This window comes from Pseudorca crassidens, chromosome 1 (assembly GCF_039906515.1).
Source record: "Pseudorca crassidens isolate mPseCra1 chromosome 1, mPseCra1.hap1, whole genome shotgun sequence".
In the NCBI taxonomy this organism is placed as follows: Eukaryota; Metazoa; Chordata; class Mammalia; order Artiodactyla; family Delphinidae; genus Pseudorca; species Pseudorca crassidens.
The window spans coordinates 93,789,334-93,816,583 of NC_090296.1; the positions used below are offsets into that span (position 1 = coordinate 93,789,334).

The 27,250-nt window shown below is 38.2% G+C and overlaps 1 protein-coding gene and 1 pseudogene across 4 annotated transcripts in view; both read right to left on the bottom strand.

The window, feature by feature from the left end:
* The window catches only part of USP50 (ubiquitin specific peptidase 50), a 36,677-nt gene extending 23,457 nt beyond the window's left edge, over positions 1 to 13,220 (bottom strand). Inside the window, exons 1-6 of one of the 4 annotated variants that reach the window (XM_067746787.1) lie at positions 12,663 to 13,220; positions 10,892 to 11,086; positions 10,458 to 10,653; positions 8,614 to 8,823; positions 7,216 to 7,358; positions 3,569 to 3,701 (exon numbers count right to left, since the gene is read on the bottom strand). In XM_067746787.1, coding sequence (XP_067602888.1) covers positions 3,569 to 3,701; positions 7,216 to 7,358; positions 8,614 to 8,823; positions 10,458 to 10,653; positions 10,892 to 11,086; positions 12,663 to 12,715 — 930 coding nt within the window. In that variant the 5' untranslated portion in view covers positions 12,716 to 13,220. Of the gene's footprint in view, positions 1 to 3,568; positions 3,702 to 7,215; positions 7,359 to 8,613; positions 8,824 to 10,457; positions 10,654 to 10,752; positions 11,446 to 12,662 lie in introns of those variants that run through there. The other 3 variants (XM_067746769.1, XM_067746760.1, XM_067746777.1) reach the window with 3 other exon arrangements.
* Positions 13,221 to 19,764: 6,544 nt separating this feature from the next.
* On the bottom strand, positions 19,765 to 19,864 carry LOC137207230 (U6 spliceosomal RNA; annotated as a pseudogene).
* Positions 19,865 to 27,250: the final 7,386 nt, after the last annotated feature.

Sequence of the window (27,250 nt, forward strand, 5' to 3'; positions counted from 1 at the left end):
TCAATAGAGATATTAAAATGTCAAGAGTATAATGTGAGCAATTTTCTGCCAATAAATTTGAAAATGTAAAAAGTTGGAAGTTTTCAATATAATTTTTTAAACCATGCTAAAGTAAAAGAAAGCTTTTATAAGATAGAATAGGTAAGTGTCTTCATGATCTTTGGGTAGAGCAATTTGTAGTATTTTCACACAGTGTAATACTATACAGCAATGAGAAGGAACAAACTACAATACATGCAACAATATGAATGAATGTTGCATAATTTTGAGTAAAAGAAACCAGGCACAAAAGAGTACACACAGTATGATTCCATTTCTATAAAGCACAAGAGCTGGCAAAACCTATTCTGTCAGCAGCCAGTGGTCTCCTGGACTAGAAGGGGGCACAAGGGCAGTTAGGGTGCTGGTAATATTCTACTTGAACAGTTTTCTGGTTACATGGGCAGGTTACCTTTACGAAAATTTATTGAGTTTTACATTCATGTCTTGCATTCTTCTATATGTATGTTTTATCTCAATAAAAAGTTTATTTTTTCAAAAATGAAGAAACAGAAACTCCTGAAATAGTCTCATCCTGGCTAAAGCAAACTGAGCAAATATTTTAAAATCCACCCACCAAGAATAAAAATTTCAGGACCAGATAGGTTTTTTGTTTAATTCTACCAGCCTTTCAAAAAACAAGTTATTTTTATCTTCTGCAGACTGTGCCAAAGAATAGAAAAGAATGGCCAGCTTATTTTATGAGGCTAGAAACAGGCTGATCCTCAAGACAAAACCAGAAAAGAACAGTATGAGAAAGTTACGTTAGTTTCTCGACTGTGAAAATAGATACAAAAAATGTGAAAACATTTTTAGCAAAGAAAAAAGAAATTAAGTGTTTTATGTTAATAGATTAAAGGAGAGATTCAGGTCAGTTATCTTCAAAATGTGATCTGGGAGAACACACACACACACGTATATATAGTTTCATGTGTTAGCACATGACAATGCATTATACAAAGTTGTAGGAGCAGAATGCTGGAAACAACCTAACTGTCCAGCAACAGGAGAAATGATAAATAAATAGACACAACGAATTAGTAAATGCAGGTAAATGTATGCACTAAAGCTAATATATCAGTATGGATTAATATCATAAAAATAATGCTGAGGAAAAAAGTTACAGAAGGATATGTACAGTTAATGATACTAGATTTATAAAACACGCAAAACACACTATATCACACATGTGTGATAAAAGTATGAAAGTATAGTATAGACACATACGAAAGAATGCATGGGTATAATTCCCTCCAAATTCAGGACAGAGAAGGGGGGGAGTGAGGTTGTTAAAGATACACAGGGGCTTGATTTTTTCTACAATATTCTATTCTTAACATCTGTGTGCACACTTACTGTATTCTGTTTTCTGTGCCTGAAATATTTCATAATTTTAAAAAGTTTTTCTAGAAACCAATCATCTGAAACGGGTTGAAGGAGGTAAACACTGTTGGTGTATGATCACTATTTTCAAATATTTGAACGGTCATCATGTATAAGAAAGAAGAATGTGTTCTGTTTAACTAACACATATGTACAAGCATTTGTTAACCAAAAAGCCACGCACATATTACTATTACTACCTCAGAGGACAGAATTAGGACAAATGGAAGGAGTTACAAGGACGAAGGTAGATTTGTGCCCCATACAGAGAGACAAGTTAACAGTCAGAGGCAGCATAACATGGCAGTGCGAGCAGGACTGTTTGGAGCCAGCCTGCCTGGCTTCAGGTCCTGGCTCTGCCCTTTGTAGGCAGTAGATTGGAGCAGATTATTTAACCTCTGTTCCTGTTTCCCATTCTGTAAGATGGGGATAATAATAGTGCCTACACTTCACAGGGCTACATAAGGATTAAATGATTGATTATTCATAAAGTGCTTGGGAGAGTGCTTGGTACATAGCAAGCACTATATGTTTGTAAAATAAATCAAACAAATCTGGCAGATAAAGAGCCTTCCTTATAAAGCAGGAAGCTCTTTAAGGGCTTATTCAAAAGCTGGATAAATCTCTGTTAAGGGTGGTGTGGAGGTAATCCTTCTCTTCTGGTCTGAGTACTTCTCAAACTTCCATATGCATTCAAATCACATGGGGATCTTGATAAAATGCAAGTTTCTAGTCAGTAAATGTGGGGTGGAGCCTGAGATTCCTTATTTCTAACAGGTGTCTCCTGGGGACGACACCTTGAGTAACCGAGCTATGGCTGGCCTTTCCCTATGACCATACATCGTAGTTTCTAAGATGCTTAGTTCTTGTTTCTGATCAATCATCAAGTTGCAGCAAATTCTAGATATATTTCTCTTTCAAAACCAATTTTTACCCTTCAGTTAACAAATAATTTAAACACTAAAAGGATTAAGAATTTATAGGAAGCTTGGGTGACTCTTTTTATGTAACTGTAGATAATTACCACGTAATTTTTTATAAATTCTGCTTTTGGATTTTTTTTTGAAGCAGAAACACTTATAATGAGATGTTAAAACAGTAAAATATGGGGGGGCATATCATTTTGGAATTCACATTAGAGTTTATTATGATAGGGAAGAGGATGTCACTCTAGATTTCCAAATTGGCGAGTGAGAGAAGGAAAATCATATTTAAGGGCAGGATAAATTAGAAAGGAGAATGTGAAGGTTTGAAGTAAAAAGGAAAAAGTAAAGAAGGATTTTTTTTTAAGTTTGAAGTATGGTTCTGAGAGATGTTAAAGAGAAAGACCAGTGGGATCAACATTTTATATTAATTCAGTGATAAGCCCAAAAGGGAAATTAGACTTCAGTACACTGGAGGGCTCTGGTGAATCATACTGGGCTCCAGTGGGAGCCCCGCCCATCTGACATTGGACACAACTGGACCTCCAGGTTCAACTGAAATCTGAATGTTCTGAAGCAGATCTTTAACACTGTGATCCAGAACAGAAACCCAGAAAATGTCCTGTTGCTTGGGGTGGTTGATGTTGTGGGAAGTTCTAGATGATTTGGTCTGAATTATACTCCATGCTTTCTTTCCTTCAGGGAATCCTCAATGATGACAGTTGATTTAGAGCCAAAGGGAACCCCCAGAGTTTCCTTAGGACTGACGCACACAGGTAGTGAGTCTATGACTACCGTGTACCTAGTGTTTGGGGCTTTCACCATAGAGGGGCTCATGATTATTCAACATAAAGCTACTGGAACCGACTTCTGCTGCCCCCAGAGCACAGCTCACAAATGTCCCTAGATCTGAAATAGCCTGTCTCTACTATTGTTATAGTATTATTTATTAGTATAAATACTAATAAATAAATACTCTGTAGTATTATAGAGTAGAGGGACAGTGGGGAGGCAGCATAGAGGACATTGTATTCTTTGATGTATTCTTTCACTGCTCTACTGTTCAAGGTCAAAGCAGGGAGTTTTCAGGCTCTATATTTTGTTTTAAAAAGGGCAGTATAGGAGAAGTCAGGGAGAGATAGAAGTAGTAGTCATTCAAACAGATAATTCTACAGTTTTCTTTAAACCTGTGTTACTTTAAATAGTTTCAGTATTTTACTCACCACCACTGCACAGAGGTTATATTTAGGATGTTTCCGAAAAATTGGACAAATGTAAGGAGTAAGGTCCAAGTTAGTGAGCGGGTAATGAATATCTGTCCTCAGTTTCCTTTTCATTGTACCCAGAATGTCAAACCTGCAGAGATATAATAAATGTGTAAAATAGAAAGTAAGTTTGTGAACCACTCATGAATGAAGTCCACATACCTTCACAAGTTCTAAGTATAGTTAAAAGTAATTTCTTGGAAATATTATTTGGTGTAGACTTATACATAAATTATTTTTTTCTTATCTATGTATATTTGAATCTCCACAGCCAAAACTGAGGCTGAAGTGGGCCAAGAACCTGAGTCAGGGAGTGAGACAGGGTAGAGTCAATCCAGCGGGAGAAAAAGAAAGGGATAAAGCCAAGCTCAGCATCGGGGGGAGTAGAAATCACATTGATAACTTCCAGAAGTCTTCCCTCCATCTGATGCTGTTCACTCTAACCAAGCTGACTCAGCTTTTCCGTATGTTGATTTCAGCACACACTGTCTTCGCAGTGTCCTGTTTTCCAACTTGGAGGTTTTAATATATCTTTAATAAGATAAAATTTTGTGAAAATCTTGTCACATTCTCTATGTGTTATACAGATCAGCAATTCCCAAATCTGAGTTCATATCAGAATCACCCCAGAGCTTTTTAAAGAATAAATTATGTTCATTTTGGAAAAACAGCTGGTTTAGGTCAGGGGAAGGGAAATTACTGGGTGAGGCTGAGATATTCTTGTGCCAGAAAGCAAGAAACCTTGTTTGCAAAAACTAAGGGACTATCATATCATATGACCCAGCAATCCCATGCCTAGGTATCATCTCAGAAGAAACAAAGACTTATATCCACACAGAAACCTATACGCAAAATTTATAGCAGCTGTATTCATATCTGCCCCAAGCTGGAAACAACTCAAATGTTCATCAACTAGTGAATGGATCAACAATTTTGGTACATTCATAAAAGAGTATACTACACAGCAATCAAAAGGAAGGAACCATGACTACATTCCACAACATGGGTTAATCTCATTGTGCTAAGTGAAAGAAGCCAAACTCAAAAGGCCATATCTGGTATAACATACGACATTCAGGAAAAGGCAATAAACATGGAAATCAGATCAGAAGTTTCTAGGGGCTGAGGGTGGGAGAAGGAATTGATTATAAAGGAACATGAGAAAACTTTTTGGGGTGATGGAAAGAATCTCTGTTGGCAGTGATGGTTACATTACATTTGTCAAAATTCATAGAACTATATAAAAGAAGGATACATTTTATATATGTAAGTAAACTTAAATTAACTAATGGGGTCACAGGAGCTGGCTTGAAGGGGATCCCACTGGCCAACTTTGAACAATTTGAGCATGGAGGAGAATGATAATAGTAATGCATATTAAACCAATTAAGTTTAAAAATATCCACGAGTCCAGAGTGATACTAGTTACAGAGGGGAAAACTACTATACCTTTAAATGGTGAGATCGTATAGTCACCACCTTAACTAAGTGATCAAATTAACATTACCAGTAGTGGGACAAACTTTTATTATCTGCCTCCTGATGTAATGTAATGACAAGTCCATTACATCAGCTATGGCAAATTCTTGCTAAAAAAAAAAAAGTTTAGCCTAAATCTAACTATGGGGAAACAATTAGACAAATCCAGGATGGGTGACATAATCTAAACAAACTCAAAATGAGAAAAAATTGTTTAAATATGAAAAAAGAGGGAAGGAGTCTTCTAGATTAAAAGAGACTAAAGAGACAGCCAAATGCAATGTATGACCCTTGACTGGATGCTAGATTGGAAGAAAAGTTATGAAAGATATTTTGGGGATGGGGGAATTTAGATATGGACAGTATCTTGGGTGATATAAAATTATTGTTAAATTTCTTGGGCTATATGATAATGTTGTGATTATGTAGAAGAATGTCCTATTCTCAGGTGATACCTGCTGAAGTATTTAAGCATGAAATGCCATGGTGTTTGCATCTTACTTTAGACAGTTCAGCTAATAAAATGGAAGGGAGGGCTGGCGGGAGAAACAGACAGACAGGAAGAACAAAAGGAAATGTGGCAAAGTGGCCCCAACTAATGAAGATTCTAGGGTATATGGGTATTCATTATATACCTTTTCAAATTTTCTGTAGATCTGTAACTTTTAAAAATAAAAACTGGGACTTCCCTGGTGGCGCAGTGGTTAAGAATCTGCCCGCCAATGCAGGGGACACGGGTTCGAGCCCTGGCCCGGGAATATGCCGCAGACCAAGTAAGCCCACGCTCCACAACTACTGAGCCTGTGCTCTAGAGCCCGCGAGCCACAACTACCGAAGCCCGTGTGCCCTAGAGCCCGTGCTCGGCAGCAAGAGAAGCCACCACAATAAGCCTGCACACCGCAACCCACGCCCCACAACTAGAGAAAGCCCACACAGCAACTAAGACCCAATGCTGCCAAAAATAAATTAAAAAATAGGGCTTCCCTGGTGGCGCAGTGGTTGAGAGTCCGCCTGCCGATGCAGGGGACACGGGTTCGTGCCCCGGTCCGGGAAGATCCCACATGCCGCGGAGCGGCTGGGCCCGTGAGCCATGGCCGCTGAGCCTGCGCGTTTGGAGCCTGTGCTCCGCAACGGGAGAGGCCACAACAGTGAGAGGCCTGCGGACTACAAAAACAAAAACAAAAAAAATAAAAATAATAACTGAGCGCGGTGGGGGGGGGGGTGTTAAAATTTTAAATAGTGATTCTTAGATTCCACCTCAGACCTGTGCGAACAGAATCCCCAAGGGTGGAGCTAGGGAATTTATTTATTTATTTTATAACATCTTTATAGGAAATTTATTTTTTAAAAGCACTCAAAGTGAGTGCCAAATGTCCATCGACAGTTGAATAGACAAACAAAATATGATGTACATACATACGATAGAGTATTATTCAGCTATAAAAAGGAATGAACTTCTGGTACACGTCACAACAAGGATGAATCTTGGAAACATGCTAAGTGAAATAGGCCAGCAAAAAAGACAAATGGTGTGTGACTACACTTATATGAAGCATCAGAACAGGCAAATTTATAGACACAGAAAGTAGACTGGAGGTTACCAGGGGCTGGGAGGGAAGAGGAATGGGGAGTTATTGCTTAATGATTCCAGAGTTTCTGTTGAGGGTGATGAAAAAGTTTTGGAAAATCGATGCACAATATTGTGAATGTAATTAATGCCAGTGAAATTATATACTTAAAGTGGCAAGTTTTGTTACATATATTTTACCACAGATTTTAAAAAATTAATGTAATATACTCAACACCATTGAATTGTACACTTAAATAGGTGAATTGCATGGTATGTGAATTATATCATCATAAAGCTGTTCAAAAAATCTTCTCATGGGCTTCCCTGGTGGCGCAGTGGTTGGGGGTCCGCCTGCTGATGCAGGGGACATGGGTTCGTGCCCCGGTCCGGGAAGATCCCACATGCCGCGGAGTGGCTGGACCCGTGAGCCATGGCCGCTGGGCCTGCGTGTCCGGAGCCTGTGCTCTGCAACGGGAGAGGCCGCAACGGTGAGAGGCCCGTGTACCGCGCAAAAAAAAAAAAAAAAAATCTTCTCACAAAATGTTAAAATCCATACCTTTTTAAGTGAAAGACAATTATTTTTGGTGCTTTAGAAATATTGGCCTTCACAGCTGTTTCTTGCTTGGTTTCGCAAAAGGAACAGTAAATTTGGTTGTCCCAGGCCAGTGTGTCTTGTTGAAAAAAACACTGGAGACAGTCCTGTTGAGGGAAGAAGCATTTGGTGACCAAACTGAATCCACTTCAACCTGGGGTCCTGTCTATATTAGAACTCTGAAAGAGCTGCGGAAATGTAATTCTCTGTGCTTTTCTCCAAGTCCAAGAGATGCCAGCGCCGCAAGCTGCAGCTTGGATATAGTCCACCTGGCAAAGGAGGTGCTGCCTTCTCACTGAGTTATTGAAATAGATCCAAATGTCCATCTCATTTCTAATCTCTGAATCAGCATTTTAACATTTCTGGTTTGTTTCAGAATAATACCAACTATGCAATTTCCACTAACCAAGTCAGGCAGCTACTTTAAGTTATTCATCTCATCAGAAAAATGATCTGGGGACTGAAAAATGACCGTATCCCTGTATGTGGGGGTGGCCCATAATAAAGATAGCAGAACAGAGAGAATTAGATCTCATGCCCACAGGAGACATCCTCAACCAGCCAGGCTCCCCGCTCTGCAAACCATTAACCTAAAGAGGAAGACGAGCACAGATTGCCAGCACCTCACTTAGAGGCTTTGGAATTCATCTTCAGTAGTGTTTAGCAGTTTGATCTGAGAACAAAGCCCAGTTCTGAATAAGTAGTAGGATTATTTTCTCTAACTCTGGTATTTCAAGACTTTTAGCAATTTAAGAAGAAAAATATAAATGTGTGTTTTCCTGCAAGGAAACTTATTGCTCCCTCCCTCCTCACAGTTCCCTGGCTTTTACTGCCACCTTCCACCCACCCCTGCCCCCGACTCCCACCACTCCTCCGCTTACAGATTAACTTTTGGTATTATGGTAAAGAAAACTCGAGAGGTAAACTAAGGCACTATTCCATTCTATCTTCTCCCCAGATGCCTCAGCTTTTGTCCAAAACATAAGAGCTCAAGAATAAGAGTCAAAGTCATTTCCTAATATGTACCTACAGACCTCTGGGATGAGAAAGGGCCATAAAATTTTTATAAGTATAAATTCCCTATATGCGCCAAGCCATCTCAATGGACTGAATAAAGCCCACCCATCTTTCCAGTTTTACAGTGAGGCTCTTTCACTGAGCACATTTAGAGATACATCTGAATTCATAGTAACTTTTGGCTGTATGTCACTTTTCTACAAAACGTTCTCATCACGGGTTTCCAATTTTTTTAAGTTATAAAGTAGCTCCCCTCATACTAGAAAATGTAGGAAACAGCCTTGGGAAAACCCAGGGTTGGGGTAGAGAAAGACAAAAGAAGTCTCATGGAGTAAGAATCCCTACCTGAAGAGAGCACTCGTATTTGGATGGAATGGGGAGGGAGAGGACGGTGAAGACTTCATTCTTGTAGGTACAGTTCTCACACTTTAAACATATGATGCTATAATTGAGCTGCCCTTCAAACAGCCGGGTGATGATGGAGGACTCGTTGGCAATCATCTTCCTGCAGGATCTCGGAATAGATCTTTTTTCATATGATCTTCTTCGGTGGTACTGAATAAAGGAACAAATTCACCCCAAATCACCTACTGGTTCTCAAAATATTTTTAATAGAATGACCTGATTTTTCTAACAGAATGCTACCCAAAACCACTTAGTTTTGGATTCAGAAAATAAACAGAATAAGATCTTCTTAAGAGCATATAATATGTGTGATTTCTGATAATTCAGTTATTTGCCTCTTTAAGTGAACCTGAGGAACGAGGACACCCTAACCCTGGTAAAACATATATCCATGGCGCCATAAACTGACAGTAAATGATAATGTGATATAGGGTCCTGCAGGTAGTTTTTCCTGGGCAGAGGGTAAGCTGCAAACTAGCTTCTTGTCATGCAAGCTGATCTAGAGGTAAGATAAAGGAATTGGATCTCTCCTCCAGTCCCTTCAGGTTACGTTCCTTAGTCTCTTCTTTTATTGTTAGAAAAGAATTTTTTAAAGAGCAAATCTTAAACTCCAAGGGCAGCCCAATTTCACTAGCCTTGTAGCCTGATTTGAATCTAGCTGATGCTCAGGAACAGTATTTCCGGGAGCATACCCTGACTGGTGATTCTACAGCCTCAGCAGAATATACATTCTGAAGGTGCTTTAGCTCCACAGTCAGCTACGCTTTGGAACTGTGCACAAGGCTCCGCTTTGGCTGCTTCTTTCATCACACCCACCTGCCCGTGTCTTCCACCTGACAGTAGTTTGATGCCTCTAACTCCAAGTTTAACCTTGAGAACCAGAACGCTATTTATTTCAGACTGGCTGCAGATGAGGACCTCAGTGATTTTTACTGACCATCACCCTCCCCTCTGGCTAAAAAAAGTGCTGCTGTGAATATCTCAGTAAAAATTAAAAATGGAGCTGAGGATTGCAGATGAGAGGGATTAACAGTAATAGTTTGTGGTCTTTCATGATAAGTGTCTCCTGGCTATGAGGTAAGCTAACAGCAGCACAAAGACACTGCATAAAATCTAGGGCATATCTTTGGAGAGTGTGGGTCTCAGATCAAGGCTGAAGGTATTAAGTCTTATAAATAAAGGCAACCTCCTTAGTAACTGGCAATTTCATGTTTTATTAAATGTATGTCCTAATCCAGTGAAGAACTCAGGTTAGGCACATTTAGTATAAAGATGAAACTGCAGTTTACAGATCTGTCCTTTCACCTTACACCAAGCTTAATATTTCCTCGAGTTTGTAGCTACCAAGGACACTTGTTTTAAGTTGTAAATTTTATATATTATACCTCATGAGGAATATATTTTTATAAAAAAATGTAATTTTCACTCTAAAAAATAGTCAATGCAGATGTTACTGCAAAGGGAACTAGACCAGTGGTCCCCACACCTGCTGATTACTGGAAATCCCAAGTGAGTTTTCCCAGAAGACAACCCAGACATTCTAATTCAATAACACCAAAGGGCCTAAGAAGCTGTGCCATAAAATCTCCCCAGGTGATTCCGATAAACAGCTAAGTTTGGGAAATACAGGCCCATTCAAATACTAACTTGAATGTTCCCCATAGTGACCCCAGCACCTGTGCTCAGCACAGAGTAGGCAATACTGACTGAACAAATAAAAGAATGAAAAGTGAAAGTTGCTGATAGAGCTAAAGGTCTATTTCAAGGCCATTAATTCTACTTACCTTTTTCAGAGTTTCATGAAGTTCATTCAGGACATAAATCAAGAATTCCTGAGCATCTTGCTGCGTCTTTTTCATAAATGCTGGGTAGAGTTTGCCAAAAGCTGACCAAAATATTTCTGGTGAGACACAGTCAGAGTCTCCAAGCCACATGTCTGTCATCACGTAGGCAAAAGCAGTGGCAACCTCACTGCAATCCCTTGGAAGAAGGAAGGGAAATGATTCCGGCTAATTATGTGGCATCAGACCCCAAACAAAGCTTCATTCATTTCTTGGTTGACCTTCCCATTTTACTCACCCTAGAAATGGGATCTGGGGCACTGCAGCCTCTCCTAACTGGTTTAGCCCTTCATAGGGACTCCAGAGGGTCCCTTCCCTAACCGCATCTTGGAGAGCAGGGGTGAGGGCCCGGCTGCAGGGATGGCAAATTGTCTTACTTTTGAAGAGCGGTAATGTACTTTCCAGAGAGAAAGTATTCCACCAGCGGTGAGATGCTGCAGAGACACTGTAAGATGGCATTCATGTAGCATGTGTTGCCCAGGTTCTGCAGACCAGTCACTCCCTGGAAATGGGGCTGGTTCTCATCAGCCTCATTAACTGGAAAGGGGTCATAGTGATCTGTGCACTCTGTGCTGTGTTGGTGCCACATGGAAAGAAAGGACAGCATTTTGAGGAAACAAAATACGTACAAATGAAATAAGGCCATCTCAACCTAATGACACAAAGAAGAGTCCTTCATAAGACTTCCACCAAATACATTCCCTATTAAAGACAGAAGTATTCGGACTTGGAGTCTAAAATTGCATTACTTTGTTTGGGACTCTTTGAACAGTGCCTGCGGCCAAATAAGCAGAGATAAAGTTTCTTCCTTAAACCAAAGCAAGAGGACAGAAAAAATTGGCCTTTCAGAGACCTAGAATTGCTTTGTTAAAATGCAGACTTCCTCTCTAAATACCAAAGTATTTCCTTTTTTGCTGGGCAAGTAATTTAATTATTATTACCAGTAATAATAATAATAGATAGTAGTTAATAACAATAGCTATCTTGTATTGACCTGACACTATGTTAAGTACTTAACATGAACTTTCCCATTTAATTCTTTCAACAATTCTATGGGGTAGGTACAGTTATTTTTAAATCCTGTTTTACAGGTGAGATATCATGTGTAAATAAATGGTTTCGTCATTTGCCCACGGTAATATACTAAGGCATGTGCAGTGGCACACAGAGAGAAGGGATATCTATCTATCTATGTATCTACCTACCCATCATCTGTCTGTCAAGAGTTATTTGGATTTATATATCAAATATTAGGAGTATATATGTGTGTGTATATACATATATATGCCATATATACATTTGAGAGCATAATATATACACATATTAAGAGAATATATACATATATTAAGAGCACATACATATGTGTGTATGTTATATATGTATATATAATACATACATATATAAACACACACACATACATAGAGAGGGGGAGAGAAAGAGCATTTAGTTTAAATTTTGATGGTCACTTACCAGCTACATGATCTGGGACTCATGTCTGTTTCTCATCTATAAAACAGGAATAGTGTTACCTGCCTTATAGGATTGTTGGATTGTGAGGATTAAACAATGCAAGGAACGAGGCACAGATTACATAGTTAATGGTAACCTAAAAAAATTTCTTTAAAGAAATGACTGATCCAGGATGTCCTTAACAGTAGCTACGGAATTCGTGTGTCCATGTGGATCAACCAGACCTGCACAGAGGAGAGGGTCCTCTTCTTTCCACACAGAGCTTCCTTTTGTAATTTGGCTACTGCACCAGGCAGCCCAATATCTTCATCCTTTTAGGTTTTCTTTCCACGTAGTATCTAAAATTGGGACTCCAGGAGACGGCTACCTCATGTCAGTACCTCTACTTACGATTCTGCCAGTTTGAAAAGTGCTCGCTTTTACACGGAGGGACATTTCCCCTTTTATTTACCAACGTCACAGGAGGCCCTGGGCTGTCACTCTTTAGGAATAACTATTGGCTAGATATTAAATAACATCTTCCCATCCCTTCCCTTTGGGAGACCTCCAATGGGTCAACCCTGAGGAATCCATTCAAAATTCGGCATGTACCTCATGACCCCTTTAAGCATGGCTTCCCCGCACCCCACCCCAGCCCAGCTAAACTTATCTAGAAAACCGTAGTAGACAGAGGCTCACAGGACACAGTAGATACCGAAGTCATCTGCAGTGAAAGGCTGTTGTGAAGCCATTTTAGTGAAACGACGTTGGTCTTTCACTTCTATTCAGGAGCTACATCTAATCCTTTTAACTTCATTTCTCCAAGCCTGTTACTTTGGTTCTTCTTGTTTGTAATAAACAACTTACATGTTCCTTCCTACTTTCAGTAGCTGCAAACTGATTTCATCTGTACTTCAGGTACCTTCCAACTTGGATTTCCCATACATCACAATCCTTTACATTACACTTCAAAATTCTAGAATGCTGCCTGAGATACTGTTACTTGGTTGCTTTAAAACTTAAAAGATTAGATTTCAGAGAATTAACTGAACATACAACCTCTCTTCATCTTTCCAAGTTTCTCTTGTATATATATATTACAGACACACACACACACAAACACATACACAGAAGATTTGCCTCCACATCAGTGGACACTATGGCAACTCTGCCCCCTTAGGGCACTCATCCAGCTTCCCAGTGACCACACCACTCCAGGGACTTTGAGGGACTGTGTCTCACACCGGGGAAAGAGGCAGATGGCTTTTGCTGCTTCCCAAAATGCATAGCATTGGGATAGACTGGAGTATTTCCCTTCACAGTCAATCAATTATAGTGCAAAAGAGGTATACACACACACACACACACACACACACACACACACACACCCCTAATGCCACACTGGGCAAATAAAATTATTCATCAAAGAAGAAGTTATAAGTTGAGAAATAGCAAAGCACACATGAGCTCCTGAGCTCTCATTTTCTTCACAGAGAACTGTGCTTAAGAAAGCACTTCAAAAAAAAAAAAAAAAAGCAAGCAAGCACTTCAGCCACATAGCACACGGAGATCAGCTCAGTGCTTTGTGACCACCTAGAGGGGTGGGATACGGAGGCGCAAGAGGGAAGAGATATGGAAATATATGTATACATATAGCTGATTCACTTTGTTATACAGCAGAAACTAACACACCATTGTAAAGCAATTATACTCCAATAAAGATGTTAAAAAAAAAAGAAAGCACTTCAATAGAGAGGGACCCCCCAACCCCTGCAAAGAACCCCTACCCAATGCTCTGTCTAGATGAAAAGGGGTCAGAGAATACATGTGACCAATAGCAGTGATGGCAACCTGGTCGAGGAAGTGGCCTTGTTAGAAAGGGGGAGCCTCTGGAGTTCCGGAGCTAATACCAACATGTTCTTCCTCTGAGCTAACTTAGAATCTGTAGAGAGTAGGTAAAGAAAGAGCCATTAGGGCCAATTCATCTTTTCTCAGCTCTCCATCTAGTAAAATGAATGAGGTAACAAAAGGAAAAAACTCTTCAAAATTGTCAATGTCAGGAAAGAAAAAAGGCTGAGAATTATTTCAGATTAAAAAGAAACTAGAGAAACAAGACAAATACTCAGTCCTGGGTGGGATCCTTGGTCAGGAAAAAAAATAGTATAAAAGGACATTATTGGGACAACTGATGAAATCTGAATATGGATTATATAAGAATAGTTTTATATCTGAATTTTGTAAAACTGTATTCTGTTTATTAAAGATAATGTCGTTTTTAAGAAATACACACTGAAGGATTTAGGGATAAAGGGGCATGATTTATGCAACCTGCTTTCAAATGGATCAGGAAAACACACACAGACACAGACACACATGAGGAAAGGAGGGAAGAAGGAGTGATAAAGCAAATATGAAGCAGATGCAGCCCAAATGACTGCAATTGGCGAATCCGAGTGAGGGTATATTGGAGTTCTTTATCCTCTTCCTGAAATCCTTCTGTAAGTCTGAAATAATCTCAAACTAAAAAGTTTAAAAAATGAGAATGTAGTAGACATATTTGTAATTTGGATTTATCTCCAAGGTACAGTACTGGTAAGTCAAAAAGCAAGGTGCTTAAGAGTTTGCCTATAGTGTGTCCAAATGCTTATACATATACATTTAAATTTATATATTTATACTCAGGCTACACAAAGACATTAAGAATAATCACTTTTTGACACCAGGATAAGGGATCCTGGCAACTAGAGGTGCTAACTCTTGCAGCTATTTGATCTTTGCAGCCTATTTACAGAGGAGTTTCTTGAAGTCACCACAGTGGTGATTCTGGAGGACGTGAATCCTATCATCCTGCTCCTTTTGTCAGTGAAGTTCTCCCAAGACCTTCAGTTTCTCCTAATCAATATAGTCTTGCTAAAATTTCATTTTAATTTGATGCTGGGAGGTAAAAATACAATTCATATTCATATGTTGATCTTGTATCCAGGAACCTTTATAAACTTACTTAAGTCTAATTTTTATTTAGGTTCTTTGGATTATTTCCTTTCCAATTTCTTATGCTTTTTATTTTTTATCTTTTGAACTAGCTAGCACCTCTAGTAAAACATTGAATACAAGTGGGATAGTAGGTATCCATAGCTCATTCCTGAACTGAGGAAAAGCTTTGTATAATTCACCATTAAGTGTGATGCTTACTAAAGGCATAGTTTTTTTTTTTTGAGAGTTGTAACCATGAATAGATTGTGAATGTGATCAGGTTTTTCTGTATCTTTTGAGGTAATCATGAGATTCTATCTTCTTTATTCTGTTATCATGGTTAACTATTGATGATGGTCACATATTAAACCCATATTCTATTTCTCGGAGAAACCTATCTTACTTGTGATATAGCATCATTTTCATGAATTGCTGGATTCTATTTGCTAATCTTTTGTTCAAGATTTTTGTATCTATGTGCATGACTAAGATCACCCATGGATTAGTGTTCCATGCTGTGTAACAAATTACCAAAAACTTAGTGGTTTAAAACAACACCCATTTACAATATTATCTCAGTTTCTGTAGGTCGGAGTCCGGGCATGGCTTAGCTGAGATCACATATTGCATTTTGTTATCACATCTCTCTGGGATCCTTCAACCTGAAAGTTCTTATATATCTCCTTGACTTTCAAGAACTTGGCCCTTTTTTGAAGATTACTGGCCAGTTATTTTGAAGAATACTCCTTAATTTGGGTTTGTCTGATGTTTCCTCATGATCAGATTCACTTCATGCATTTGTAATACAAATATCACAGAAGTGATGCTGTGTTCTTACTGCATCATATTAGGTGCAACACAATTTGATCTGTCCCAGCACTGGCAATGTTAACTCCAATCACTCAGATAAAGTGGGGCCTTCCAGATTTCTCCAATGTAGTTACTTTTCCTTTTTGTAATCAGTATTTTGTGGGGAGGACTTAGAGACAGTGTAAATGGTCCATTCTTCATCAAACTTTCACACATTAATCAATGTTGCTTAGCTGGATTAATTATCACTATGGTGGTTGTCAAGTGGTGATTTCCTAATGCTGTTATTCCAATTACATTCATTAGCTGATCCTCTACTATAAAGAGAAGTTTTATCTTTTCCTCATTTGTTTTTTTTAAAAAATTAATCATGGTGGACTCATGAATTTCTGTTTTATTCACTGGATTAGAATCTGTTATTATCATTTATTTCTGATGTACAAATCGTCTCAAGATTAGCCAGCAGAAGGCCCTTCAAGATGTTTTCTGTACCCATTTGACATGTCCCCATCATTCTTTGGGCACTTTTTGGTACAGCAAGGTCTTCCAGACTTACCTTGTCTTGTCCCTGTCCCAGTCCTGAAGTCAGCCATTTCTCAAAGAGCCCTGGTTCCTGTTAGAGGAGAACAGTATTTAGAAGATCTGGGAGCTAGGTATACTCACACTATTACAGTGTCACAGCCCCCCATTACTCTCAATATGTTTCCTTATTTGATCAACCCCTATGCATGTAAATTATCTCCTGTTGCTGCCACCCCTGATCCCCACCCTATTACACTACACACAGACACCATCCTTACCCTGCTTCTCTGACACCCCACATCAAGTCACTGCTGCCCTGCAACAATATGAGACCTAACTAGACTGGTCTCAACTATGGCTTTTAGACTAAAGTGTGAAAGAACGAAGGAAGAGAGGAAGAAAGGAATCAGGCTCTCCCTGTTATTTTCTGCTTCTGATTTTGATGGTTTACTTTTTTTTTTTTTTTGGTCTCTTTTCTCAGATGGCTTTAAGTTCACTAAAACTGCACCAGAAACTAAGCAATATGGCTTTTTAGCCTGAGAGTGAGTGTACAAGTGTTGGGCTGGGATGAGGCTGTCAGCAATTGTAGGCAAGTCTTAGCGGACTTTCAGTGGGAACAGGCTGCAAAGACGTGTGGGAAAATAATTCTAACACACGTGGGTAGATTGCAAGTGTTCCGACAGAGGCCAGTAATGCCTACAGAGGCCACTCATACTTTGTCATGGGAAGAACCCGAAAAACATGGGTCTGTCCTGCAAATGTCTGTTGTCGTACAACTATTTGAAGTATTCTCTTATGATTGTATATCTTATCTGTGATATTGATTGTAACTTCTCTTTCATTTCTAATTTTGTTTATTTGGGCCCTCTCTCATTTTTCTTAATGAGTCTGACTAAAGGTTTATCGATTCTGCTTATTTCTTGAGTTAGGCCTGTATTGCTATAAACTTCCCTCTTAGAACTGCTTTTGCTGCTTCCCATAGATTTTCAAAATTTGTGTTTTTATTTTCATTTGTCTCAAGATATTTTCTGTTTTCCTCTTCAATTTCTTCATTGACCCATTGGGGTTTTTCTTAGTAGCAAGTTGTTAGGTCTCCATATGTTTGTTTTTCCAATCCTCTTCTTGTAATTGATTTCTAGTTTTATCCTGTTGTGGTCAAAAAGAAGCTTAACATAATTTCAGTCTTCTTAAATTTGTTAATTGTTTTATGGCCTAGCATGTGATCTACTCTGGAGAAAGTTCCATGTGTACTTGAAAAGAATGTGTATTCTGCTTTTTTGTTCTAACATGTCATTTAAGGCCAATGTTTCCTTATTGACTTTTTTTCTGGATGATCTATCCAGTGATGCAAGTCAGGTGGTAAAGTCCTCTACTATTATTGTATTACTGTCAATTTCTCTCTTTATGTCAGTTAATATTTGCTTTATGTATTTAGAAGCTCCTATATTAAGTTCAGATAGGCGCACATTTACGAATTTATAGCCTCTTTTGGATTGACCACTTTATCATTATATAATGCCCTTCTTTGTCTTTTATTATAGACTTTGTTTTAAAGTCCACCTTATCTGATGAGTACTGCTACCCCAGCTTTATTTGTTTCCATTTGCATGGAACATCTTCCATCCCTTCATTTTCAGTCTGTTTTCAGCTCTGAAGTGAGCTTCTTGTAGGCAGCATACAGATGGGTCTTGTTTGGTTTTTTTAAATCCAATCAGCCACCCTATGTCTTTTGGAGCATTTAGTCCACTTACATTTAAAGTGATTATTGATAGGTAGGTACATATTGCCATTTTGTTACCTGTTTTCTGGTTGTTTTTGTAGTTCTTTTCTGTTCTCTTCTCTTAGTCACTTCTTTGTTGTTTAATGATTTTATTTAGTGTTATGTTTGGGTTCCTCTCTAATTTTTGCATATATATTTTTGGTTTTTGATTTGTGGTTACCATGAGGTTCATATATATCGACTTATATCAACTTGTTTTAAACTGATAGTCATTTCAGCTCAATACATTTTAAAAAGATCTCCATTTTTCACTCCTCCACCATGTTTTATGTTTTTGATGTCATATTTTACATCTTTATGTCTATCCCGTTACTGTTTATTGTAGTTACAGCTGATTTTACAATTTTGTCTCTTAATCTTCATGTTAGCTTATTTCAGTGGTTGATCCACTGCCTTTACTGTTATTTGCATTTGCCACTGAGATTTTCCATTTCATATATTTTATTTCTTGTTATAGCTTTTTCCTTTTCACTTTATAAAGAAGACCCTTTAACATTTCTTTTAAGGCCAGTTTAGTGGTGATGAACTCTTTGTTTTTGTTGTCAGGCATACTATCTCTTCTTCAATTCTGAATGATAACCTTGCTGGGTAGAGTATCTGAGGTTATAGGTTATTTCCTTTCACCACTTTAAATATATCATGCCACTCCCTTCTGGCCTGCAAAGTTTCTGCTGAAACATCAGCAGATAGCCTTATGGGGGATGCCCTGGATGTACCTCTCTGTTTTCTCTTGCTGCCTTTAAAATTCTCTATAATTTCTGCTGTTTTAATTATGGTATGTCTTGGTCTCTCTTTGGGTTCATCTTGCTTGGGACTTTCTGTGCTTACTGGACCTGGGCATCTGTTTCTCTCTTTGGGTTAGGGAAGTTTTTAGCCGTAATTTCAACAAATACATTTTCTGCCCCTTTCTCGCTCTCACTCCTCCTTATGGGATCCCTATAATGTGAACCTTAGTACACTTTATGTTGTCCTAGAAGTTGCTTTAACTATCATTAAAAAAAAAATTTTTCTTTTTTTTGGCTGTTCTGATTGGGTGATTTCCATTATTCTAACTTCCAGGTCACTTGTACGTTTTTCTGTATCACCTAATTTGCTATTAATTCGTTCCAGTGTATAGTTTTCATTTCAGTTATTGTTTGGTTCTTTCTTATATGTTTCTTATATGTTCTTTGTTGAAGCTCTGAGTTCCTCCATTTTTCTCCTGAGTTCAATGAGCATCTTTATGACCATTTCTTTATACTCTTTATCAGGTAAATTACTTACCTTCATTTTATTAGGGTTCTTCCCCCCTTGAGGTTTTATTTTGCTCTTTTGTTTGGAACATATTCCTGTCTTCTCATTTTGTTTGATTTTCTGCCTCTATGAAATTAGGTGAAAGTTACCTATCCCAGTCTTCATGGTGTATGGGAACATCCCTATGCAGTCTGTGTGTGGCCAGTGGCTTTAGTGGGAGAGCAGGACATGAAGTGAACAGGGGCCATGTCTTCTCCTGGGGTGCATCGGCAGCTGCCTCCTTGGTGGGAAGTAGGGCTGGGGTTGGAAGGGCTAGAGTCAGTTGCAAGCTAGAGCTTCTCCTGGTTCAGTGGTGGTTGCTGCCATCAGGGGGGCGAGTCCGGGGCCCAAGGGGCTGGAGCAGGAGCCCTGAGGGAGCTGGGCTTCTTCTAGGAGCAATGGCAATCTCTGCCATGGTTGAGGGCATGGCCGGGGTCTGAGGGGAAAAATATGGAACACTTCACAAATTTGTGTGTAATCCTTGTGCAGGGGCCATGCTAATCTCTGTATCATTCCAATTCTAGTATATGTGCTGCTGAAGCAAGAATTAGATTTTTTCTTTTTGCTTGAGTTTATCCTTAATATTTTCCAAGAAAATTGTGAACTTTCTGAGAAAGCCATTAAATAGCTGGGTTCAAGCTCCCCCTTTTCACTTAACAATATTGCTTTCTTGTCTCCTAGATACTATAGGACAGGTGAAAATTCTTATGTCAATGATTTTTCTCTCCTTTGTATACTTACCTTTTTTTAAAAAAATTATTTTTGGCTGTGTTGGGTCTTCATTGCTGCACACGGGCTTTCTCTAGTTGTGGCGAGCTGGGGCTGCTCTTTGCTGTGGTGCATAGGCTTCTCATTCCGGTGGCTTCTCTTGCTGCAGAGCATGGGCTCTAGGCACGTGGGATTCAGTAGTTGCAGTACACGGGCTCAGTAGTTGTGGCTCACGGGTTCTGGAGCACAAGCTTGGTAGTTGTGGCGCACAGGCTTAGTTGCTCCGTGGCATGTGGGATCTTCCCAGACCAGGGATCGAACCCGTGTCCCCTTCCTTGGCAGGTGGATTCTCAACCACTGTGCCATCAGGGAAGCCCTGTATACTTACTTTTTTGCTCATTTGCAGAGTGACCAAAATGTGGCATTAAGTAGGTCTTTTCACTTATTTCCTCTCTTCTAGGTCTTTTAATCTGGAATGCCTATTAGTTATTATATTTCATTTATTAATCTAGAAGATATTTATTGTGACTCTACTTTGTACCAGTCTCTGTGCTCGGTGTTTAGCAGTGAATAAAATACAAGTCTCTACCTTCAGATAACTCACAGTCTATTGACCACTTAGATTTATTCTCTGTGCTTTCAACTCTTCCCACAAATTCTCCATTATTTTGAATTTCGTACACTTACACTTGTATGGTTACTTGACTTGAATTCTCTTGATGTTTTAGTTTTACCTTTGTACTTACGGCAACGTTTTGCATCCTTTTTTTTTTCTCCTAATCTCACTCTTAAAGTCTTAAAGGATAACATAAAAGTGCCTTCAATTGTTGAGATGATGATGGAAAAGACATACACTTTGAGCACATTATACACATATACATGTCTCTTAAGCATGTGCTGATATTTTAACTATACTAACAAAAGAAGCTACAAGATAATAAGTTCCTTTATAAAGAGAAAAATCACTCTCAGAATGTTCTCTATTCTTCATCATACCCTCCTCTCCCTATTAGAACTTCCAAGAGAACAAAAGGTAGCATGAAGAGACCTATTATTTGAGTACTTTTATTTGCTGAGTACTTAACTCACTGCACCTTCACAATATGAGACAAATATTGTCAAATAGGCTTGCTCAATAAGTTGGTCAGTCATGGAATAAGTGGCAGAGCAAGAATAAGAATCCGAGTCTATCCAGCTTCATTTTGCACTGTGGTGTATACACAGTTACTACAGAATTGAAAGGCCCATGGGATGTTGTAGGCTATATCAATACTTCCTTTTATAGCCAGACAATATTCAACTTTTGGATAAATCGTATTTTATTAATCCATTCATCCAAAGGACATTTGTGTTGTTTCCACTTTTTGGCTGTTATCAATAACGCTGCTATCAACATCTGTGTACAAGGTTTTGTGTAGACATTTTCATTTCTCTTGAGTATAAACATACACCAAAGATTAAAACTGCTTTGTCATGAGCTGTCTTTTTATTGATATAAGTTCTTTACACAAGTCCTTTATCAGATATATTACTTGCAAAATTTTTCTCCCATGCTGAGAGTTGTCTTTTCACTGCTGATGGTGTACTTTGAAGCACAAAACTTAAAAATTTTGACAAAGTTCAATTTGTCTATTTTTTCTTTTGTTGCCTTTGCTGTTGGTGCCGTATCTAAGAAACTATCACCTAATCCAATGTCACAAAAATTTACACCTACATTTTCTTCTAAGAGTTTCATGATTTAGGCTCTGACATTTAGGTTTTCAATCTTTTTTTTTTTTTGGCTGCATTGGGTCTTAGTTGAGGCCCACAGGATCTTTGTTGAGTCATGCGGGATCTTTCCGTTACAGTGCACTGTCTGCTTGGGCTCCTCTCTAGTTGCGGCGTGTGGGTTTTCTCTCTAGCTGTGGTGCAAAATTAACCACAAATTTCTGGACTCTATTTTATTAATCTATAAGGCATAACACACTGTCTTGATTTGTCTAGCTTTGTTTGGGAAGGAGTATTTTAGCAGGCTTTTTAGATAGTTGTGGACATTCTTATTTGAGACAATACCAAAATTTGACAAATGGAGGTTTCTTAAAGGTCAGCTGCAGTGTAGAATCTGAAACCCCTGTAAACTTCTTCTACCCTGCTAGAGTTTCACTCACTTCTTCACTCACGGACCATTTTGTAATCCATGCACAGAGCATCTGGAGAACATTGGTTGTTTTGCAGATCGTCCGAATGTTGACACATTTCATATAAACTATCAGAAACAACTGTTGTTAAATCAGCACTGATTATATTGGAAAAGTATTGGGAAGCTGTCATGCTACAGTGTTAAGAGGCAAGTTTTCTAAAATTCCAGCTTTCTCTTGAAAGTTCAAATTTTAGCAGTAACAAGTACTGTTAGTTTTCTGCCAAATACTCAAGTCAGAAGAACCCTGGTTTGTCTGCCAGCCATTCTTCCAAGCAGACATGTTCAATGAAAAAAGTGACTAGTTCAGTTTGTAACTCACACAATTGCATAATTGCCTTTCCTTTGAAACAATCATCACACTTCATTATGTAGCAAAAGTGCTTTATGCATATTTTTCATTTTGTTCCACAGACTATTAAAGACATGTTTTCAAGGTCAAGATTAATTAAAAATTGAAATGAACTTTTTAAGAAAAACTGTGGCATGAAAGTGAAGACTATAATGAACAATAGTACAGTTTGGTGCTACTGTCTTGATTCATGCTAAGGTCCAGCAGCTTTACCCATCAATAATTTTGCTACATCAATAAAACTTTCAACACATTGAAAAAGGTAAATAATAACTTAGAGTTATGAGGAGTTTTGACCTTGTACGCCCCGTGAAAGTGTCCTGGGGACTCTCAGGGTCTATGGTCCACTTTGAGAACCACTGACCTAATTAATACATCTAAGCAATGACCACCAAAAAGACAAGACCTGTGTCTCCTAGTGGAAGTACACACCACAACCAACGAAGCATCCTTCTCAAAACATCAATCTTGAATTTGACCAAGCCGCTAAACATAACAACTAGTTTATGGCATATACAGGAAACATAAACATAAAATGACAACTAAGGAAATAATCAGCAAAACCTTTTATGTGGGAAACTTTTTAGAATGAATGAGCTGGTTCTTCAAAAAATAAACTGGAAGAAAAAAGGTGGGAGGAGAAACCTATATATTAAAAGAAAATTTAAAGACAAATCAAGCAACTGCAAAACATGAATCTTATCTGGGTCCTGATTCAAGCAAATTATAAAAAATATTTTTTGAGAATGACTATATTATCTGATATTAAGTAACTTAAGTTTTTTAGATGTGAAGATACTACAGTTCCTGTATTTTAGAAACATATACTAAAACATGTAGTTCCATAATGCAGGACTCCAAACAAATTCCAATGAAAAAACAAGGGTGAGAGCTAAATGTGGGGTGGGACAGTGCATGAAAGAAAGTACCCTGATGAAAAGTACTGTTTACTGTAAACTGGCGCATGTCGCTTTTCTGAAGAATAACCATACCCTTTCCCACCCCTCTCATGCCCAATAAGGTAGAATCAAGAAACCCAGGAAGAAACTCTGCTTTGAGGAATTTCCAAAAGGCCTAGAAGGAGGAAAACATATTCCAGAGAGGATCAGAACCTTACCTTGGGATTTCTCCTAAGAAAAAGCTCACAGATCATCTAATATTGGAAATCTTCTGTGGTACTTCTTCAATACGTACTTATTGATTACCTATATTGTATGCTACAAAATCCAGCAAGGATCCAAGGGAAATACAAAAATAAGACAACTCTTTGTTGGTAACACAGACAATCTAGTTTTGAGAGACACACATAGTGGGTGAGTAGTTTTATTCCAATATAAAATTACTGAGTATTTAACTAGGTGTTTAACTGTGACAGATCTGAGGAACTGGGTTCCTCAAATACAGATGCCTTGTGTGAAATCTAGCTAGGAAACAATCAGAACAGATGTGGTAAACAAGGAGTACTCAAAAATCCCTCCCTGCCCATAGATGCGCCCCTTCCTGCAAATAATTATTTCATCTCTCTTGTGATAAACAGCTGGGTCTGCACTGGGTGCTTCTGCCTTGTCTACATAAATACACAAGATGGTATCATTTTGATCTATCTTCAAGAGAAAGTTTGATATTGTGGAAAAACACTTAAAAACTCAATTATTTTTACAAAATGTCTGTCACAAGGCCATGTGGTATACAAGGTGGTGGGTGCTACAGGAGCAAAAAATCTTAAGGGTCCTTTCCTCTGTGAATTGTACAGTCTAATGGGGTATAAAGACACATGGTAACTATGAAAGCAACATAGTTCAACTTAAAGGTCAAAAAGGAGGGTAATTCTATATTTTTCTTTACATTTAAAATTGTTTCCATATGTTCCAATACAATCAACGTGCATTACTTTTAAAATAATAGTGGCTCACATATACCACCAGACCAAGGAAGGCACATTATTAGAGAACATCTGCAGAAGATATTTTATGAAGTAATATTTGGTAAAGAGGTGGAGCTCTGTTCTAAGTAGGATGAGACTGACAAGAAATGTTAAAGAGATTAAAGTAAATGACACTTTCAGACCATGGAGTAATAATGAACTTGAGTAATCTAAAAACAACACTTCTTTGGAATGAGAAATGTGGTTTTCAGGTAAACTGTTACTTTCTACAATTAACAAAAAAAGTTAATGGAGTAAATCTGTTTCAGAAAAGTGACTAGGAACTGGTACAGAAATCATCATTGGTCATTACGCTTGAAAGTTAATACGGCACGGGGCTTAAAAGCATAGATAAAAGCCTATCTGCCGCTCATCCACCAGAGGGGAGAGAGCAAAAGCAAGAAGAACTAAAATCTTGCAGGCTGTGGAACAAAAAACACATTCCCATAAAGATAGACAAGATGAAAAGGCAGAGGGCTATGTACCAGATGAAAGAACAAGATAAAACCCCAGAAAAACAACTAAATGAAGTGGAGATCAGCAACCTTCCAGAAAGAGAATTCAGAATAATGATAATGAAGATGATCCAGGACCTCAGAAAAAGAATGGAGGCAAAGATCGAGAAGATGCAAGAAATGTTGAACAAAGACCTAGAAGAATTAAAGAACAAATAAACAGAGATGAACAATACAATAACTGAAATGAAAACTATACTAGAAGGAATCAATACCAGAATAACTGAGGCAGAAGAATGGATAAGTGACCTGGAAGACAGAATGGTGGAATTCACTGCTGCAGAACAGAATAAAGAAAAAAGAAAGAAAAGAAATGAAGAAAGCCTAAGAGACCTCTGGAACAACACTAAAGTCAACAACATTCGCATTACAGGGGTCCCAGAAGGAGAAGAAAGGACCCGAGAAAATCTTTGAAGAGATTATAGTCGAAAACTTCCCTAACATGGGAAAGGAAACAGCCACCCAAGTCCAGGAAGCGCAGTCCTATACAGGATAAACCCAAGAAGAAACATGCCGAGACACATAATAATCAAATTGGCAAAAATTAAAGACAAAGAAAAATTATTGAAAGCAGAAAGGGAAAAACGACAAATAACATACAAGGGAACTCCATGAGGTTACCATCTGATGTCTCACCAGAAACTCTACAAGCCACAAGGGAGTGGCATGATATACTTAAAGTGATGAAAGGGAAGAACTTACAACCAAGATTACTCTACCCGGCAAGGATATCATTCAGATTCGATGGAGAAATCAAAAGGTTTACAGACAAGCAAAAGCTAACAGAATTCAGCACCACCAAACCAGCTCTACAGCAAATGCTAAAGGAACTTCTGTAAGCGGGAAACACAAGAGAAGAAAAGGACCTACAAAAACAAACCCAAAACAATTCAGAAAATGGTCATAGTAACATACATATCGAAAATTACCTTAAACATGAATGGATTAAATACTCCAACCAAAAGACACAGGCTTGCTGAATGGATACAAAAACAAGACCCATCTATATGCTGTCTACAAGAGACCCACTTCAGACCTAGGGACACAAACAGACTGAAAGTGAGGGGATGGAAAAAGGTATTCCATGCAAATGAGAATCAAAAGAAAGCTGGAGTAGCTATACTCATATCAGATAAAATACACATTAAAATAAAGAACGTTACAAGATACAACGAAGGACTCTACATAATGATCAAGGGATCAATCCAAGAAGAAGATGTAACAATTATAAACATACATGCACCCAACATAGGAGCACCTCAGTACAAAAGGCAACTGCTAACAGCTATAAAAGAGGAAATCTACAGTAACACAGTAATAGTGAGGGACTTTAACACCTCACTTACACCAATGGACCAGATCATCCAAAATGAAAATAAATAAGGAAACAGAAGCTTTAAATGACACAACAGACCAGATAGATTTAATTGATATTTATAAGACATTCCATCCAAAAACAGCAGATTACACTTCCTTCTCAAGTGTGCATAGAACATTCTCCAGGATAGGCCACACCTTGGGTCACAAATCAAGCCTCAGTAAATTTAAGAAAACTGAAATCATATCAGCATCTTTTCTGACCACAACGCTATGATTAGAAATGAATTACAGGGAAAAAACTGTAAAAAACACAAACACATGGAGGCTAAATAATACTTTACTAAATAAACAAGAGATCACTGAAGAAATCAAAGAGGAAATCAAAAAATACCTAGAGACAAATGACAATGAAAGCACAATGAATCAAAACCTATGGGATGCAGCAAAAGCAGTTCTAAGAGGGAAGTTTATAGTTATACAAGCCTACCTCAAGAAACAAGAAAAATCTCAGTAAACAATCTAACTTTACACCTAAAGGAACTAGAGAAAGAAGAACAAACAAAACCCAAAATTAGCAGAAGGAAAGAAATCATAAAGATCAGAGCAGAAATAAATGAAATACAAACAAAAAAACAATAGCAAAGATCAATAAAACTAAAAGCTGGTTCTTTGAGAAGATAAACAAAATTGATAAACCATTAGCCAGACTCATCGAGAAAAAGAAGGAGAGGACTCAAATCAATAAAAGTAGAAATGAAAAAGGAGAAGTTACAACAGACACCGCAGAAATACAAAGCATCCTAAGAGACTACTACAAGCAACTGTATGCCAATAAAATGGACAACCTGGAAGAAATGGACAAATTCTTACAAAGGTATAACCTTCCAAGACTGAACCAGGAAGAAACAGAAAATACGAACAGACCAATCACAAGT